The sequence below is a fragment of the Synchiropus splendidus genome, chromosome 13 (genome assembly GCF_027744825.2).
Source record: "Synchiropus splendidus isolate RoL2022-P1 chromosome 13, RoL_Sspl_1.0, whole genome shotgun sequence".
Lineage (NCBI taxonomy): Eukaryota > Metazoa > Chordata > Actinopteri > Syngnathiformes > Callionymidae > Synchiropus > Synchiropus splendidus.
This window is the reverse complement of record NC_071346.1, coordinates 9,705,732-9,719,155: the sequence shown is the minus strand read 5'-3', so window position 1 is coordinate 9,719,155 and position 13,424 is coordinate 9,705,732. Positions and strand designations below refer to the sequence as shown.

Below are 13,424 nucleotides of genomic sequence, written 5' to 3'. Positions count from 1 at the left end.
AAGAGAGGACCACCTGAAGATTGCTTATTGGCCAACGCTGACTAAATATTTAAATTAAGTGGTGAGCCTCATAGACCAGGTGAGGAGGTGAAGGGTAATGATTCACACCAACTGGAGAGATGCTGCCACTTCAGCCTATCAGAGAGAGACAGTGAAAGCAGTAAAGAAGCAAAGAATTTTAAGTAAAAGTTGCTGCCTTGTGAGCTCAATCGTCTTACAGAGACTCAATGTAGAGTAACTGCTTCTCAAAGGTCTGACGATAACATGTCTGGACCTGGTGTAGGGATTACACTGCACTCTGGCGTGGGTTCCTCCGGAGTCACCTCACGGCAGGCAGGGAAGCCTGGTACTCTCCAAGGATGCTGTTCAAACCCCAAGCCAGGAGCCGATGACTCGCTGAGATGAGATTTGACAGGGTATTGATGTCACAAATAACTAAAGATGGCAGTCATTGACTTTAAGGGTCCTGTTTTTATGGGAATCTTTTTCCATGCAGAAAAGAAAAGCACTTGAATTAAGAAGATTTAGAAGTAATGACTGAAAACAGTGACAACTATCTTAGAGGTCAAGCAATCGTTCTAGGAGTCAAAAGAAGGGATGGACAACTCAAATAAAGGCTGCCTGGCGATCTGTGCCTCGTTCGTTTCAAAATGCAGGATTGTCGATCAGGAAGGAATTCGTAGAAAGAGGCTCCCATTTGCCCTTGAAAGAGACGTGCGGACAAAGTTGGGGAACACGCGGATTTAATGGTTTCAAATAGAAAACAGATGTTGAAGGTGCTGCCTGGTTTAGTGTAGTACTTACCTCTCAGCTCGGGGCTGCACTCCAACCCTTTATTTTGGTTCTGTCCTCCTCCAGCTGCAGATTTAAAAGCGTCAGCTGTGTCCCGCCATTGCACCGCGGCGGAATAACGACCTCAGTCGAAGGGCACAGCTACAGGTTGTAGCGCACACGGATAGATCCCGGGCACCGGCTCGGCGGCGATGCGCAATCCATGAACGCCGCGCCAAAGTTGCGGCGCGTAACGACCGGCAAAGTCAGTGCGACCGCGGAGCCGAGCTGGAATGGGGGAAGGAGTAAGCAACGTCCTTTAACTTGTGGAGGGAGACCAAGCGGGTGTCGTGTCCGTGATGCAATGCGGGCTTCAGTTTCGCTCCGCGAGTGCAGATGCGCTCCACGCATCACCCGGCGCACATTTGTCTCAATTAACCAAGAAAGGCGGGGTGAGAGGCGCGCATCGCTTTATGTCTCGGTGTGAAAATAAACGCACACAGGCTGCGTGGTCTAAATTTAACCCCCATGCGTCTTTATCAAGGCACCCTCGGACAGCCGAGGTGCAAGGAGCAGAGGGCAGCAGCTCGGGGACTGGGTGGGCTGGTGTCTGAAATGTGGATGGATAGAGCGGTCCCTCGTGTTTTCCTCGGTGCCTGTCATTGTGAGTGGTTATGTAGTACATCCTCTGCCTTCTAAATTGCTATTGAATTGGAACGCCTTCCAGATGGGCCCCCGGGCGGACTGACCAAGGGACTTGTATTGACGTAAAGACTTGGGTGATTTGACTCCAGAACAGTTTATGCAACACGTGTGCTTCCAATACACCCACATCTTATCTTCTGCCTGACTTGGAGTAAGATTTTTGAGTTTCCCCAGTCTTGTTTTCTAGTTGTTTATTTTTATATTAATACAGTTATTAAAGTTATTGGCTCCTGCATCTTAACATCAACCTGAAGATAAAGATTTTTTTTGGTCTGTTAAGGGAGGTTTTTCAGAGAATATTAGAGGAGAAGGTGGACTAGATGATGTCCAAACCCAAGCTTAGTCATTTGACAGTTGACAGAATCCATCTGTTGTGTTTAAACAGATGAGCAACGTTTGTATTGAAATGTACCCTTTTAGTCTCGGTAAAGCGCTCGCCCACTAAATGTCTGGGAAACAGACAAAAGGCGAATCATGCTGCTGACACAAATGCCATTTTTCTGACCATAACATTTTGTAATGCTGTGTGTCAGAGGAGTTGGAGCACTTCCTGCTCTGAGGCTTCATCACACTTCCCACCACTGAACAAGGAGGTGGCAAATCAAGTGGTGAGAAGACAAAAAGGACACACGAGACACTGCACTGGACACTGAGTATTTCCACCTGTAGTGTGCGTCTAGTAAAATTTTATATCACAATAAATGAATCATACATTACAGTCATTCAACAAAATTTCAACAAAGGAAAATTTAGTTGATCACAAGATGCCTTGGCACAAACACAAACAAACACATATTTAATATGTCAATCTCTAAGTTATAGATTATTATGATATGCCCTTGCAGAAGTGTCGCATCCGCGGAACAATGTCACACGAATAAGTCAATCCTGCTGACGCATTCATCACAGAATGACTGCAGTGCAGGATTGTAAAGGACTAAATGATACAATAGGGGCTTTAATAGCAGTTGCTCGAGTGTTCTTCACTTGTTATAAATAGTTTTTGTCGCTTCATTTTTTCGAAAAGCCTCCAAAACGCCGCTCAGCTAATCAGCATTCTCTGAGTTCAGACACTAATAGCAAGATAAATTAACACATTCCAACAGACAGAGCCAAGTACAATTCATCAGGGTGTTGATGAAGTTTCACACTCGGTGAGTGAGAACATGTTGATGGGCTTCTCTCCCTGGTCAGAGTCTGACTCAGAGGCTTAAGTAGTTAATGTCATTGTTGTTTCATGTTATGAAGAATGAAACATGAATTTCAGAGCGACAGTACAGTTTTCTATGGAGCCCAGGAAGAGACATGCAGGTGTTTATTTTTTTTGGATGTGGCGTGCATGACTTTATTTTTTTTTGCCCAAGATAACAACTATCTCGAGATAACTTTTATCTCGTGATAATGCGTATCTCGAGATAACAGTTATCTCGAGATCATTTTTATCTCAGGATAGAATCATAATGTCAGCGCATGCGTAACTGCCTCTCTGGCAAAGCATTTTGTATACGTCCTCCTGGAACCACTATGTCTCCCATGGCTTCGTAACTGTTCGTCAACATTGTCATCCGCTGTCTGCGTTTCTAACACTCTGATCAAGTGACTTCTACTCAAAATAATACCGTATGTGGCTAAGCTATATTACGGAACTCTGGAAGCGACATGCATGACTTTATTTTTATTTTTTTATCCCGAGGTAAAAATTATCTCGAGATACAAATGAGAACAAAAAAATAAACTCATGCATGCCACATGTGGTATTATTTTGAGTAGAAGCCACTTGATCAGAGTGTTAAAAGCGCACAGACTTTGCCGTCTGCAATATTCTGACTTGCAGACAGTGAATGACAACGTTGACAAACAGTTACGAAGCCACAGGAGACATGGTTCCAGGAAGTAATTGTTTCTCGAGATAAAAATTATCTCAATATACTAATTATCACCTCGAGATAACTGTTATCTCGAGATAAAAATTATCTCGAGATAACTGTTATCTTGGGCTAAAAAAAAAAAAAAAAAAAACACAAAAAAATAAACACATGTATGTCACTTCCAGGGCTCCGTAGTTTTCCTTTCCTGAAAGAAACAACTTATTCCAATTCAGTTACTTAAAAAAAAAAGTTCTGTATTGCTTTATTTAATATTTTTGGGATCTGCTTAACATTAAATATCTTTTTTTTTCATTCAATTTTTATGTGCAATTTTGAGATGCTATTCCTAATTCATCTTATCTTAAAATAAAACATATTTTTCAAACACATTTTATTTGCGTTTCTAGGTCGTAATGCATATATCTGGATCGCCATTCTACAATTACGCTTACCTATTAGGCATGAAGCAGGTCTGTACCTCAAGAAAAATAAATTAAATTAAGATGAACAAAAGAAAAGGGTTAAATCATCGAATCATATAATATATATAATAAGTATGATTGAAGACATGTTCAGCCATTGAAAGAGTGAAAGACGTCGAATCTGATCTTGTTTACACATATGTTTGTAAATATATACTGATGCACAATGATGGATGGTATCCGGAAGTTGCGTAACTTCCGGGTTTCATTCTCGCGCTCATTAACAAAGTAGTCCACCTGCAGCAGGTGATCGCGGACCCGCTAGGTGGAGGGGGTCTCACTGGCTCGGACGGGTTCGGTTCTGGCGAAAGTTAAGATCGGGAATTTAAATGTCCGAAAAAGCTCCACTTCTACATTATCGACTAACTACGGGCGGTGATGTTCCGGACACCGATGATGTCAAGCGGCGCCAGTCGAGGAGCGGCCGAGGCTCCGGCAAGAACCCGAGGAAACTGGGGATGGTGTTCGGGGTCGTTATCCCGACATTGCTGTCCATGTTTAGTGTTGTTATATTTCTGAGAATTGGTAAGTTGGATAGGTAATGAAAGCCCGTCACATTTCCATGAAGAAATTTCGCTTTAGAAACTGTTACTTGTCTTTGTTTTGAGGGTTAGTTTCTGTAAACATTGTTCAAACAAGGTACAGAACATTAGAAAAGATGTCATTGAGCTAGAAAGAAATCAATTCATCTCTAAATAAATGTGTTCCCAGGATTTGTAGTTGGTCAAGCGGGATTGTTTGAGTCCATTGCCATGTTCCTGGTGGCCTACCTCATCATCACTATGACAGTTCTGTCTGTCTGTGCCATTTCCACAAATGGAGCTTTAGACGCCGGAGGTGCCTACTGTATCCTTTTAACCCCATTTTCTGCATCCACTCATCCACAGCTAGACGTTTCCTTGACCTGAACCTGTAGACATGATCAGCCGAGCGCTCGGTCCGGAGTTTGGCGGCAGCATTGGAATCATGTTTTTCTTTGCAAATGTATGTGGCAGCGCTTTGTACATCTTGGGTTTGGTTGAGGCAATAATGTCGGCGTTCGGTGTTCCTGCAGGTGCGTTGTTTTGCTCCTGTAATAATCCCTTTTTTTAACATGCTATCCAGGTTATTTGCTTTGTCTTCCTCAGCTACAAATGCATTAATCGGTGCAGGACCTCATCAGATTCTGCCTTCAGGATACTGGTGGTCTCTTCTCTATGGAACTGCTTTGCTCTTTATTTGTTTCATTGTCTGCTTGGTGAGAACTCACTTGGTCCCCCTAAAAAAAAAGTTGAGAAAAGATTTATATTTTTTTCTTTTCTTCTTCTCCAGGTTGGCGCCCACATCTACGCCAAAGCCACTTTCATTATCTTCATCATCGTGGTGACTGTCCTGGTCTCGATCTTTGTCAGCTTCTTTATCATGAAGCCTATGGAAGTGAAGCTGCATGATGCCTCCATTCACAGCAACTCTACTCTGCTGACGGGCAACTTCACCGGCCTGCAACTCCAAACCTTGGAGAGCAACTTGTTGCGTGCGTTTTAAAATGGATCATATTTCTTCACGATGAGGTTTAATATTCCGTCTCTCTCACATTTCAGCGGATTATAAAGTGGACTACACCACTGGAATGATGATGAATTTTGCCACAGTGTTTGCAGTCATGTTCAATGGCTGCACTGGGATCATGGCAGGCTCCAATATGTCAGGTTTGTTCTCGTGGTCTGAAGAGACTGCCACCAATGGCATCCTCTATTTTTGTACACTACTTTGTTTTTACGTTTACTCGGAAAATACTCACATTCACTTCATAATTAATTTCCTCTGATTCATTTGGATGCGATGAGGCACTTATGAAGATGTGGGATGGTGTGAAGTATTTCGCTTGTGCTTTCAGGTGACCTGAAAAATCCCAGCTACTCCATCCCAAGAGGAACGCTGGCTGCTGTTGTTACCACTTTCATCACATACAACTTGTTAACTCTGCTTGCTGCTTGGTCCTGCGAACGGTGAGAAATACACACACACACACACACCTTTTTTTAATGATACAGTAGCAAAAAAAAAACTGTTTTTCAGTGTTCCCTCGAATTATTTGTAACAATTTAACAATAATAAAACAATGACTTTTTAAAAATTACCAAGCAACATTTTTACATATGTATATTTTTCATTTAATGGCTGTTCAGAAATGAAGAATGACGCCATGATAAAAGATTTGTGGTGGCTGTCTTTGTAATTCTTCATTCATTGAACCTTATATTTGACCTTATACCCTTCAACTTGACACCGTATTTGAAATCTCGTACATCTCAGTCTCAGTCCTATTCCACATATTTTAGTGCTCGACCTGCACTCCTAACGAACAGACATCTTATATTATGGTTTATTTGACACTCAAATTAGTTGTTTCTCTTTATATTTTTAAGAAATGCACCACTAAATATAACTTTTGTGCGATCGTAATGAATGTTTTTTGAGTTTGTTTTGTGCATTCTCCCCAGCCACCTCCTCCAGAGAGACTACAGTTTCCTGGGTGACATCAACGTTTGGCCTCCACTAGTCACAGTTGGTATTTATTCCTCCACCATGTCTGCTGCCATGAGTAATTTGATCGGAGCTTCCCGTATTCTCTACGCTTTGTCCAAAGACCACCTGTTTGGTAACTTTTCTTAAGTATTTTACAAATCGATTTAGATTTTCTTGATCCAATTTAAGGATTTTTCCAGATTAAGAACACAATTTGAGCTCTAAAATGAGTCCTTCCAGCTGATTTTTAAGAAAGCTCAGTCAACTTTCTATTCATTGGCCTTCAGTTAAACTGACCTCGCGCTCGTATGCAAGGAGTAAACATTCCTCTGAAGGAGTTAACATTTAACAGATTTTGTTCGGTGACAAAGACGATGACTTTTATAAAGTGTCTTTTTTCCACGATAGGAGGCGTCCTGTCTCCTGCCAAGAAAACATCACGCAGCGGCAACCCCTGGGCCTCGGTGCTGGTCTCCTGGCTGCTGGTTCAGGTAGAACGTTTGTCCTATCGACAGTCACAGATGTCTGAACTGCCCCAGCCATGTTTGCATGCCAGACCCAAGTTCATTTAGAGATTTTATTCTTAACAAGGTCAGGGGAAGTAGTAAGATGCCATTACTGGTTCATTTTTAATTTGTCATTTATTCCCTTCATTTCGTTTAAAAACCTTTACAGGTGCTGTGTTTTGTATTTGCCGCTAGGTGGTGTTGTTCGCCGGGAAATTGAACACCATTGCAGGCATTGTGACCATCTTTTTCTTGTTGGTCTACGCTGCTGTCAATCTCGCCTGCTTGGCTCTAGAATGGGCCTCAGCTCCAAACTTCAGGTGCAGCTCCTCCGGTATGATTTCAATGTTTGTGACTTCCAGCAACCTTTAAACTTGGCTTCCTTTCAGACCCTCATTTCGCTGCTTCACGTGGCACACCTGTGTGATGGGCATCGTCGGCTGCCTGGTCATGATGTTCCTGATCAATCCCATCTACGCCTCGGCCAGTATCGCCTTTATGCTCCTGCTCTTGATGCTTATCCACTACCTCGGTCCCATGAGCAACTGGGGGTTTATCAGTCAGGCCCTCATTTTCCACCAGGTGCATGGATCTGTCGCCTCAAGAGTCGATTCATTCACTGAACAGACGTCGATCTCTTCCCAGGTTCGCAAGTATCTCTTGATGTTGGATGTGCGCAAAGACCATGTGAAGTTCTGGAGGCCCCAAGTTCTGCTGATGGTGGCCAACCCTCGCAGCTGCGTAGGCCTCATGACCTTCATCAATGACATGAAGAAGAGTGGTCTCTATGTTCTGGGCCACGTGAAGATTGGTTTACTAGGTGGCTGTTTTCTTCTATAAACATGAGATTTTGTACAGTGTGGACTGACTTTTCCTGCATAATTTCTCCGGCAGATGAGTTGCCTTCAGACCCTCTGCAGAGCAGCTACGACTCCTGGCTCTCTCTCGTTGATCACCTCAACATTAAAGCGTTTGTCAACCTGACTCTGGCCGAGTCCGTCCGCCGTGGCGTCCAGAACCTGCTCTTCATCACTGGTTTTGGTAAGCAGACGTGTGTGCAGGTGCGGCTGAGTGAGTGACTGTCATGTTTGTGTTTGCGTCCAGGTGGGATGCGACCGAACACTCTTGTTTTGGGTTTCTATGATGACTGTGTGCCTGAAGACCACCTGCAAGGGAAGATCCTCAAGTCAGCAGGCTTTGGGTTGCATGCCGCCAGCTCCAGCGAGGACCTGAGTGAAGAAAGATCCCCCTTCTTTCCTAATGTACGCTGCCCGATCGAAACCAAAGACTTCCAGGATGAGGAATATGTGTCAGTCATTGCTGATGCAGTGAAGATGGGGAAGAACGTCATTCTAGCTCGTGACTTCCACCAGTTCCACCGGGACTCCGTCATCAAGAGTGGAAAAAAGATGGGGCGCAAAGGCGCGACGGGGCAGTATGTGGACGTGTGGCCGCTGAATCTGCTTCGACCCGACCACCGGGGCTACGTGGACACCTGCTCACTCTTCCTCCTGCAGCTGGCTAGTGTGCTCCACGACAGCAGGGCATGGAACCAGGTGAGACTCCGCCTCTTCCTGTGCGTGGAGTCTGAGTGCAGAATGCAGGAGGAGGAAGAAGCCAAGCTGCGAGTGATGCTGAAGGAGTTGAGGATTTCTGCTCAGGTGCATAAAGTTGCGTGGGACCAGGTGGTGGCGCTGCACTGGCAGAAGCAAAGAAGCTCTGGAGATGAACGGGTTTCAGGAGAATCAGAAAGAAGCGACGGAACAGAAGAGATGGCTGCGGAGGAGGACTCCCAGAGGAAGTTCCCAACCAACGCCGCCCAGCTCACCGATGACTACATCGGTGCGGTCAACAATCTCATACGCCAACACGGAGCCCCGCAGCCTGCTGTACGCTTTCTGTATCTGCCCCGCCCTCCTGCAGACACAAGCCGCTACCATGCGTATCTCCAGCAGGTGGACCTACTGAGTCAGGACCTGGGTCCCACGCTGCTCATCCATGGAGTCACCCCTGTGGTCACCACAGACTTCTAGAGGGCCACACTTCGCTGCTTTTTTGACTCACTCCTTGTCACTTATTGTTAAAACCTGAAAGCACTGGAGAAAAAAATAAGTTAAATATCTGTATTTTTCTAAATAAATATTTGGAGGTGGTTCTGTTATGCCCAAAGAGGAGTCATTTTTACTATCAAAGTCGCCTCTCCATCATAAACCGGGCTGTTGTTGTGGTTACCTCAAAGTCGAATTCACATTTCCACCAGCAGGGCGCAGTATATACCAGTTTACAGCCACAAAACAACTTCGTACGGGATGGGGAAAGGGTGAGAGGTTAAAAAAAAACATGATGGTGAAGACGCAATTGGCTCTTTAGAACACCAGCTCCTCCTTATAATGTGCGCGTGAAATGTGAAATATCTGTGTTTATCGGTAGTTTTCCAGTCCCTGACTTCTGGTGAATGACAGACATTACAGGCATCGATATATTCAGGTCACTGACTAAATATAACCTGTCGACAGGCAAAATACTGGCTCCTCGCAAATTTCATATTTGGTTTTATATTATTTTGAGAAATACAATTCACCTTTGGTCTGTATTACAGTTAACTCCTTCACTAGAACTTAACTATCTGCATGCTGTGTTCTGCTCTGAACACCTTTTTGTTCAGACCTGCTTTTTCAGCTGTTATTTATTAGTTCTCCAATATATAGTTTGCTTCCTTTTGAGACACGTCAACATTTTTTTTTGTTTTAATTTCTATATGATGAGTTGCACTCTGACTTCATGAGAGCCACAGTAATACAGGTAAAGGGCCACTGTTTGCTGAACTCTTGTCTACATTTTGCACGCTGATCTGTCATGTTTCTAGCATCCATTTCATGGCATGAACAGAAATCTAAAATCGACATTAAATAGAGTTCAGTGTCAGTGAAATGGAACGATTGCGTTGACCTTATAGGGCTTGAATTCCTGGTTAGCGTTAGTGGCGAGTATTTCAGTGACGTTTCACTCTCAACATGTGCAACATCCATCTCATATGTCATGTTCAACCGGATCCAATTCATTTCAATAAGGACTGCTGGAAGTCACCTCCGCCACCCAGCCAAAACTGCACGTGGGAGGGAGTGTGTTCACAGTTAGAAGGCCTGCTATCCAACACTGAGGAGGAAGATCCTGTTCACACTGATGCAGACATCCACACCTCTGGTGAAGAAGATAACCCGCCTGCTGTTTATGGGGGAGTGGTTATCAAAGATATGAGCTGGATGTTCATGAGTGCCTGTGTCCTTGCTGTACTTTTAAACTGTTGCTGTGGAGAGTTCTGTTCTTCAGTGTCGACGGAACGTCCCGTGGAACAAGGCTGGAGGTGGAGACTCACGATATCACCCAGTGCCCGTTGATCCCATGCTTTAAAGGCTCCATGAATGATGTTCAATGAAGTTTTCATAACAGGGTATGCATGTGACATGTCCAAAATTGAGGCTCAAGTGGACCTCAACCTTTTTCACAACACACAAGAGTATACATATTCACTATTAATCCCCTAAATATGCAGAACTAAACTCTGTTTATCACATGCAGGTACTAGAGGAGCTCTCGTGTGGCACTCCAGAGCCATCAACTGGTTTGCCGCCATGTTTGTATGTATATTTTTTTTGCGTGTCTGGCAAAATTACTCAAACTGATTGACACGGTTCAAATTTGGTGTCTTTACAAATGAGCTTTATTGGAAGATTGCTACTGCCATCTGCTGTCACACTGAGCTTGTGACTGTCATGAACTACATTTTACATACATTTTATTTAGGTGGTCATAATGGTCATAATGGTAATAGGTATCAGATGACGGAGTTGATAAATGTGGTGCAATTGACAACAAAATCAGTTTGCTCTCCAGACAACATGGCACTTTGTGCAGGAGTTTCTGGTGCACTGGTCACACTGATGCACAAGACACGTTGAAATTCTTATACAAATATTTTCAAGACATTAAAAGAACTTTAGGTTAAATAAGGCGATATAAAAACTTGAATATAGCCACCATCGTGATTTATTGTGCTATTGTCAAACTGATGTAAGATAAACAATATTTTATTGTTTAAATGTATGTGTGGGTCCATTATTTGATTCAGTAATATACCACATTCATTCAAATGTGAAATATGTGGCTTCCTGTGGCAAATATTCTGATACCATTAAATTGCAATTAATTTAGATTAATTGATCACACATTGTCGAATTAACTAGATTATTTTTTTTTTTATCAAACCCACCCCTATTCATTTTATATATTTATTATATATGTATTTATTTTGTCTACCTACACTGCCCCCATCTGAGGTTGATCCTTTTGCTTTAAGTTGTACGTATTTAACAGTAGTGACTAGTACATGGTGATGAAAAAAAAAATCTGATGACAGTTTTTTGTACAATCATGCAGAAATTGTGAAATTATGATGCAAGCACATATTTCGTAATATCTTTTGGCATTTTATTACATATCTATTACAAGTTGCTTTTGTTGTGCTCTATTATTGCCACACTAAAGTCAGAGTTGGACCGGCAGCTCCATTCCAACCACTTCCTTGGCGGATATATCGAGTTCACCCACACATTGTGTTTCCAGAGAATGAAAAGTTGACAACAAATATTATCGCTAGGATCTGGATACTTCCGTCTGATGTGCAGCGTCTCCTCTCTGTGGGAGCCGCGTGTGTGACGCATACAAAACTTCTGTTGTCAGAGCAGCTCTGTGCCAAAGTGAGAGGTGGACTTAGCTGTGAATTTACACTCTATTTTCATAACTAACTTCATCTTATGCAGCTCTTTTTCTTTTTCAATTTCTGCTCTTCTATCTGATATTTCTAATATTTAAAAAAATATATATATTTAATCTATGAAATAATCCTTCTACTCTGCTCCTCTTGTCAAATTCACATGGCTGTGTTTGTCCTGTGGCCAGCTTTGTCATTGGTCTTGGCAAGCTGTGGCGTTTGTGTCATGCTCAGGATCATATATGGGTCCTTCCTCACGCCCTCGTACCAGGGTTGCCCGTTTCCGACGAATGGAAGCTTTGCGTCATCTTCACATGTCAACCATCGAAGGGAGACTTTGTGATGAGATCATCATGAAGTCTCAGAATTTGAAATTGTTCAAGGATATTTTTGACTTGATGATTTGAATGTTCTGTCTGGGTCACCGACTGAGTCATGCTAAAGAACCGGTGCTGCCTTATTTTGGGGAGATGTATTCAAATTTATGTAGAGTCGGAGGCTGTTCTATCGCGGAGTGGGAGTTACATGTGAAAATGTATTGGATGGCCATATGTTTTAAACACACAATGGCTCGAGTGATGATATGTAAATGCATCTTGTTTCTGGGGCTACACGTGTCTGGGGAACTCACCAACCTTCTCACCTTCTTGGTTTGGCTCAGGCTGATGCGGAACGCGAGGCAACATGCACCCGTTCAGGCTGGCTCCATCCTTTTGCCATCTGGTGCTCCAATCTCTAAGATGAAAATTACATTTGTGTGCAGATTCCCATCCATCTGGGCTCCTTGATGGTGTCCTGCGAGACTGAAGCAAGTAAACAACTATTTGGATGTGTATCGCTGACACAAGGCGACATCTATTTCTAAGATCTCCTGAAGCTTTGTTTTGGATTTTGAGTGATTCATACAATGTGATCTGACTTATCGCTATATGGTTCCAAAAAATTGGCACTATACATTGACAGAATCTTGGAATGTCACATGGACACAACGCAAATTTCATTAGACCTACAGATGGAGGAGCGACATCATGGAAGGTGTGAACGGAGGTTGGGAAGGTGCTGGAGGAGATCGAACATACACGTTTTGACAAGAATGCTGTTCATCCTTTGGTACATTTATATGGCAAAAAAAAAAAAAAAAAAAAATCCAAGATGAATTTTGTTTTCTGATTGATTTGTGAGGGAAGTTCAAGTCCACATGGTCAGCTGGTTCCATATAGCTGCAATAAAACAAGGGGTAGTTATCGGCATCAGTCTGGCTCGATATCGGGTCCGATCCAGGGCAAAATGATTGGACCAGAATCACATTGTGAATCTGTCTGATCTGAGCTATAAACCCTAATATAATGAGTAAATGTGAATAAGTGGCATCCCTAGTTAAATCTGGACTTTAAAATAATATCAATATCTTGTCTATTGCCCCTGAAACGACCCTTAAACTATATATATATATATATATATATATATATATATATATATATATATATATATATATATATATACGAATGTATTTTTATTAGATTTTATTTAGTCAAAAGAACGAGTGTAATTATAATATAATAATAAACATAATAATCACACATATATCTTTGCTTTAATTGTTGCTGAGTCTCGCAACTTTTCTGCCTATGCGACGAGCAGCCGAGGCATATTGGCTACTCTCGCACTTGTATAACTGTTTAGATAACAGTCGGCCGCTCTGAGCCGCAGTGAACCAACCATCAGCGGTGCTTCATTCACCGGCAGCTGCGAGTTGCTGATTTGCTCCACGCCGGGAGTAGCAGTGGGTTTCCACGTGCGAGCGGTGACACAC

General features: G+C 42.8%; 2 protein-coding genes and 1 long non-coding RNA gene across 7 annotated transcripts in view; 1 reads left to right on the top strand and 2 right to left on the bottom strand.

Annotated features, from left to right (window-relative positions):
• LOC128769247 (chloride channel protein 2-like) overlaps positions 1-1,075 on the bottom strand; it is a 41,394-nt gene extending 40,319 nt beyond the window's left edge. The window contains exon 1 of the mRNA XM_053882784.1: positions 805-1,075. The gene's annotated coding sequence lies outside the window, so the exon portion shown is untranslated. The remainder of the gene's footprint in view (positions 1-804) is intronic.
• Positions 1,076-4,092: 3,017 nt separating this feature from the next.
• Positions 4,093-8,979, top strand: LOC128769582 (solute carrier family 12 member 9-like). Of its 3 annotated transcripts, none has more exons than XM_053883410.1 (14): positions 4,093-4,351; positions 4,538-4,672; positions 4,743-4,880; positions 4,954-5,063; positions 5,138-5,339; positions 5,407-5,514; positions 5,703-5,814; positions 6,310-6,377; positions 6,743-6,825; positions 7,036-7,160; positions 7,230-7,422; positions 7,486-7,660; positions 7,735-7,881; positions 7,945-8,979. In XM_053883410.1, exons 1-14 carry the CDS (start codon positions 4,156-4,158, stop codon positions 8,871-8,873), a joined length of 2,721 nt encoding a protein of 906 aa, XP_053739385.1. In that variant the 5' UTR covers positions 4,093-4,155; the 3' UTR covers positions 8,874-8,979. The 3 variants fall into 3 exon arrangements, with proteins under 3 accessions (XP_053739385.1, XP_053739384.1, XP_053739386.1); XM_053883409.1 differs by having other exon boundaries at positions 6,310-6,467; XM_053883411.1 differs by having other exon boundaries at positions 4,743-4,884; positions 4,931-5,063; positions 6,310-6,467.
• Positions 8,980-11,364: 2,385 nt separating this feature from the next.
• Positions 11,365-13,393, bottom strand: LOC128770010 (uncharacterized). 3 transcript variants are annotated; one of them, XR_008416447.1, is made up of 3 exons: positions 13,331-13,393; positions 12,243-12,414; positions 11,365-11,946 (listed from the first exon to the last, which is right to left on the bottom strand). It is a non-coding gene; the product is annotated as an uncharacterized LOC128770010 (long non-coding RNA). The 3 variants fall into 3 exon arrangements; XR_008416446.1 differs by having other exon boundaries at positions 12,247-12,414; XR_008416448.1 differs by having other exon boundaries at positions 12,255-12,414.
• Between the last annotated feature and the right edge of the window lie 31 nt (positions 13,394-13,424).

Excerpts from the sequence above, each read along its gene's own strand:
- LOC128769582 (XM_053883411.1), top strand. The coding sequence starts at position 4,156 with ATGTCCGAAAAAGCTCCACTTCTACATTATCGACTAACTACGGGCGGT. Across the intron at positions 4,673-4,742 it reads AGACGCCGGAGGTGCCTACT|ACATGATCAGCCGAGCGCTC; the intron begins GTATCCTTTTAA and ends CTGAACCTGTAG. Across the intron at positions 6,468-6,742 it reads GTCCAAAGACCACCTGTTTG|GAGGCGTCCTGTCTCCTGCC; the intron begins GTAACTTTTCTT and ends TTTCCACGATAG.